This window comes from Lutra lutra, chromosome 6, assembly GCF_902655055.1.
Source record: "Lutra lutra chromosome 6, mLutLut1.2, whole genome shotgun sequence".
Taxonomy (NCBI): Eukaryota; Metazoa; Chordata; class Mammalia; order Carnivora; family Mustelidae; genus Lutra; species Lutra lutra.
The window spans coordinates 92936405-92942404 of NC_062283.1; the positions used below are offsets into that span (position 1 = coordinate 92936405).

At 33.1% G+C, this 6000-nt stretch overlaps 1 protein-coding gene across 2 annotated transcripts in view; it reads left to right on the forward strand.

The window, feature by feature from the left end:
- VTA1 (vesicle trafficking 1) overlaps window positions 1–5629 on the forward strand; it is a 65368-nt gene extending 59739 nt beyond the window's left edge. For both annotated transcript variants that reach the window (XM_047734318.1, XM_047734319.1), the window contains exon 8: window positions 4265–5629. In XM_047734318.1, the coding sequence (XP_047590274.1) occupies window positions 4265–4410 (146 nt within the window). In that variant the 3' untranslated portion in view covers window positions 4411–5629. The remainder of the gene's footprint in view (window positions 1–4264) is intronic.
- Window positions 5630–6000: the final 371 nt, after the last annotated feature.

Genomic DNA, 6000 nt, shown 5'->3' on the forward strand with positions numbered 1-6000 from the left:
CTCTTTAGTGCTTAGTACTTATCACCTTTAATACCCATAGTGTATGTGTGTTAATATTAATATGTTAAACATTTCTGTAGTGAATTTGTGGCTTACTGTGGAAAGGAGAATGAAATTACTTGAAGGAGAACATTTCCTTTTTTTAACTTACATCTCTCTATATAGTATTACAGTATGAATAACCACTTACCTCATGAATTTTTTTGAGAATTAAATGGAATATCTGAAAAGTATTTAGCACAGCGCCTGACCTAATCAAATTCTACCTCTAATCATTCTAGTGTTGCCATATCTAAGGAACATATCTTGGTAATGCCTGGATATAAGGGTTCTGTACTGAGCTTTATCTTTACCTACAAGATTTACTGCATATCAGGTGATTCCCTAATGATTCTGCCCATGCTTTCCATTCAAGTCAGAGGACAGTAGAGTACACTAGGATCAGATATCCAAGGTTCCTGACATGAATTTTTAAAATTACCTAGGTAAGTAGGAATCTCAAAGGACCCATTTTGGAATTTTTAAAATTAAGTATTCTGTGATCTATCATGACATTAGGTAAATCAGTCTTAGAAATGGATGCTTATGTCTACTGAATGTGCAAGGATTTCTCTTAAAACCAAAAAGATTATCTTTGATCCAGTGCTGACACAGGCTCTTTCTGCTGTGAATGGGAACTTGACTAATAGCTCTAGCTGTCTTCTGCCTTCTTGTACTGCTTGCGGAGGAGAAAAGCAGCCCTGTGATGAGGAGTCTTCTCTGAAGCCATCGGCAACTGTACTGAGCTTAGAGTTCAGAAAAGAGATTCTTTTAGACAACCTCTTTAATCCTTCAGACACCTTTTAGGTCCACTGTGTGCTCTCTGGTCTGTCTGATATGGCCTCTAGTAAATTTTAATAATATAAAAAAACAGCTTTTATTTGGGTGCACTAAGCAGTATTTACTATTTTGTATATACTGAAATTGAACAGTTGTTCTCTTCTCCTTTTATGTATTTTCCATTTATCTAGTTTTTGAAGATTTTATTTATTTATTTGACAGACAGAGATCACAAGTAGGCAGAGAGGCAGGCAGAGAGAGAGGGAAGCAGGCTCCCCACCGAGCAGAGAGCCCGATGCGGGGCTCGATCCCAGGACCCTGGGATCATGACCTGAGCCGAAGGCAGAGGCTTTAACCCACTGAGCCCCCCAGGCACCCCTATCTAGTTTTCAAATGCTAAGTTAAAAGAATCATAATTAAGTAGATTTTCTTTTTATTTAATTTAAAATTTTATTTTATTTTATTTTATTTTTAAGATTTTATTTATTTATTTGACAGACAGAGATCACAAGTAGGCAGAGAGGCAGGCAGAGAGAGAGAGGAAGGGAAGCAGGCTCCCTGCTGAGCAGAGAGCCCGATGCGGGGCTCGATCCCAGGACCCTGAGATCATGACCTGAGCCAAAGGCAGAGGCTTTAACCCACTGAGTCACCCAGGCGCCCCTAATTTAAAATTTTAATCACATGTCTTATTATTAATGACTCTTAGATGATATTTGGTTTTGGGTTTTTTTTTTTTAAAGATTTTATTTATGTATTTGAGAGAGAGAGTAAGAGAGAGCATGAGAGGGGAGAAGGTCAGAGGGAGAAGCAGACTCCCCATAGAGCTGGGAGCCCAATGTGGGACTGGATCCTGGGACTCTGGGATCATGACCTGAGCAGAAGGCAGTTACTTAACCAACTGAGCCACCCAGGCACCCAATTAGATGATATTTGTTAAATGAAAGGAAACCTAAAGTGTTACAGAATAGCAAACGCAAGTATTTGACATGGCTTTTTAAGTTCTTTATATTTTTAATTAATAAGTCTAGCATCTCTATTTAAATCTATAACTTATATTTTGTATCTGAGTCTTTACGTTGGTTATTATCTAGTTATATTTTATATGATAGTTACATAATTTCATACATGTTTATAAATTATATGTATTACATATCTAATATTTTTCTGTTAAAATATTTTCATTCACTTTTTCTGAATATTGAAATTGTTATTTCATGAAAAGTGAAGTATTTGTGTTTTAAAATAGTTTTATCATTGGTGGATAAGTTTGGTTTATAAAAACTAAGATGGTAATGGAGTTCTTTCCACTACATACATTTCATTAATAAATGAGTGGCATGTCAGCAAAACATTGCTAAGGCTAATGCTATAAAAATAAGAGTTCTAACCATGGGGACTTCTTCTAGCAGGTCCAATAAATTCTGTATGGTTGCTCTATATATTTAAAGATTGCCCTGAGATAAGAAAACAGGCTGTTAAAGCACAAAATGAGTAGTGGGGTAAACTCGATTTTCAACGGTGTCTCCCTCACCTAGATAGGGTGTATAGCTTTACATGACTGGAACCTTGCTTAATGTATTTGGAAAAACCGTTGAAGAATCTAGTAGGTATTTTCAATAAAAAAAAAAAAAAAAACCTAAAGTGTCCTGACTAAATTTTCAACAGAACAACAACAGGATAATTTTTTTTTTAGGTTTAATGGGTAACAAATGCCAAGACACTAAAATACTAAGATTTGTGGTGATTGCATTGCAGTGGTGATGCAATGTGGTGATTGCAATGATAGCATTTTACTAGTTTATTGATTTGTATTTCTTGCTTTTTAAGCAAACTGAAATGCAGGAAAATTGAAACAAGGTCTGTCAAAGTTGGAATATATAACCTCTTAGTTCACAACAGTAAAAACCAACCATTATGATCTTTAATAATGCTCAACAACTTTTTGAAGACTTTTTATGTAACACACTGGTCTAATTACTGTAATGTAGATCTATGTGTATCATCTTAAAATCTGAAATTTCATTGATGTTTAATTCTGAATGAACTCTGTCTTAAAATATAGGAAATAATGTACAGACAGCATTTTTATTTTCATTCATTAAAGTTACTCAGTACTTATAGGTACCTGGCATTGGCCTAGAAACTTTAGGATGCATTGTTTCAGAACTCTTGAAAATTTTAGAAAATAATGATTTGGATCAGAATTTAGAGTCTAGATACCTGGAGACATTACCTACTTTGAAATCCTTACCTAGGTAATAGCAAAATTAAAAGCAACTAAACAAAGATAGTCTGTTTATAAGTACATGCTTATAAACTGAATTAAAATATATTATAAATATATTTTTAAAATATTTTAAAATAATCTTTTAAAAAATAGTATTTTAAAAATAAATATAAAATAATATATAAAATATATTATCTGAGCCTCTGTCTTTGGCTCAGGTCATGATCCCAGGGTCGTGAGATCCAACCCCGCATGGGGCTCTCTGCTCAGCGGGGAGCCTCCTTCCTCCTGTCTCTCTGCCTACCTCTCTGCCTACTTGTGATCTGTCTGTCAAATAAATAAAGTCTTTAAAAATATACATACATACATATATGTATGTATGTATAGAAATAGAATTTGAAATATATTGTTTGTTTATTATATTCTGTGTCCCAGCCTTCTGATCAGTTCTTAATATCCTTATAAAGAATTCTGAAGAAAATGGTATTTCAAAAGTCAGGACACAAAGTCAGTTTCTAATTTCATCTTTAGAAATATATATTCAAACTTTAAGTAAAGTTGTTTTTTTGTTTTACCCAGATTATTTAGTCAGGGTCTACCCATATTAATCATATGTGTAACTGGAAAACTTGCTGAGAATAAATTTTGGACATAATTTATAAAAGTTGTTCATGTGTTTAATTTTATATTAATGATAATTAAACTGTAGAGATTTTTATATGGGGGCACAAAAAATATTTTCATGCTAAAAAAGCTAAATGACTTATGTAATTTTTAAAAATAATGTTATTTATTTTTTTTCATGGAGAATTATATTTATATTCTGGCTCAGATGAGGGTCAGATGGTTTAGTCTGTGTGTGAAAAGAGAGGCTTAACTATTCTAGTATAAACACCAAAGCTACTGTCATTTTTTTTACACAGATTATAATTTTTTTGCTATTAATTTATCAAAATAGAAAGACTTCTAGTCTGACTTCAGATTAAAAATCTTTTCAAAAAAGTTATTAGTATTGGCATATGTATGGTTTATGTTAATAAGGAAAAAAGTGAAAAGCATGAAAATACTTAAATATTTACACCTAGGGTTGAAAAAAATCTTCATGTTTTTATATAACCTTAAATATTTTCTATAATTTTAAATGTAAGCATTTAGCTAACCTAACAGGATACTTTTTAGATTCCTACAAATATCTTAATGACTCTGTGTTTCTTCTAGGGGATATCCGTCTAACTCCAGAGGACTTTGCTAGAGCCCAGAAATACTGCAAATATGCTGGCAGTGCTTTGCAATATGAAGATGTCAGCACTGCTGTGCAGAATCTACAGAAGGCCCTCAAGTTGCTAACTACAGGCAGAGAATGAAGCCTTTGTACAGTAGATCCATGCATTTTTGGCTTAAAGAACTAACAGTCCATTACTCTATCTTCAGCCCATCAGGAGCACAGTTTTAAAGAAGACTTCAGTTGCATTGACTATAACAATGAAATCTGTGTCTGTGTATCAGATTCCTGTTGAAGCATTAAGCAGCAGCCTCAACCAGTTTTCATTGTCCATTTAGTGGATCCAGTAATCTTCGGGTATATAGGGCTGATGTGAGCAAAATCTAAAAATGCCCATTGAATCCTGCTTCAGAAAACACACACTTCTATGAAATGTATTAGGGTTCGCATTGTATCTTAATATTCATAAATTAAGGATTTTTTAAATCTTAATTTGAACACACAGACTGTATTTCTTTGCTATAAAATTCTAAATTTAAGTTTAAATAAAAATTGCCAGATTATACTAGATTAGAGATCATCTTTTTGTTTTCCTCTGGATTTATGAACATCCTAAACTGTTAGATGAATCTGAAAGGGATTATGTTCATAATTAAATTTATGTTCCTTTTTAATATAACTACATTAAAAGTTAAAATGTTTATGGAAGAAAATAGAAGGTAAAGAGGTGGAGTCACTTTTAGACTTAAGAATAATGTTGGCTTCCCAGCTGTTTTCCTTTCTCCATTGAAACTAAAGTAATTCAGGTATTTATTCATAGGCAGTTTGACTGCATGTACTAGGGAATGAAAAGAAGATATTTGTAGTAATGCCTGGAAGCTTGGTGCTTAAAGTTAAGGTTCTCCTCTGCTGCTGTGGAATGGATTCCATACAGTGTATAGCTAGGAGCGATGCAGAAGATTATAAGAATTTAGACTCTCAGTTGTTAATTTTATAAGTTTTGTGGGAAAATATGGACTAACTGTGTGTCACCTGCATTTGTGCTGTGTAAAAAATAAATACGAGGATTCTTTTAAGTTGTTCAGCTTATTACAAAGCCAAATGTGTTTTAATTTGCATGCTAGAGTTTGTCATTTTCTTAAGTCATTATATTAGTACAGAAATATGGATATTTCTATAGTTAAAAAAAAAAGTTTTTAAAAGGAAAGAGGTAAATTTGCCAAATTTACCTGAAATTTATCTCATCCATTTCGTTTATCCCATTAAAATTGGAGTCATTTAACATAGGGGTCCACAAACTCTGTATAGTCAATGGGCAGACTCCTGTTGTGTAAATAAAGTTTTACTGAAACAAAACCATACCCATTATTTATGTTTAATCTGTGTTTGCTTTCCCTAACTGCAGAATTAGATGGACTGCAAGTCTAAAATATTTACTATCTGGTCCTTTAAGAAAATGTTTGCTGACCCCTGTTCTAACAGTCTCTTTGAAAGAAAGTGAATCATTAACTCATAATCATTTGTCTTTCAAATTTCTTTGCCTAAATGTAATGCTACTGTGTAAGGTTTGATAGAATGAACACTCAGACAGAATAAACTATTCTAAGATAGTGCAAATTCAAGCCCCACAAACCCTGTGGGGCTGAAAAATGTGTTCCATATCTTTCACAACTAAATTCCTGTAACATCTGTAGAGTTCAACATTTGCATCTAGAACGCTAGTGCTCTGATG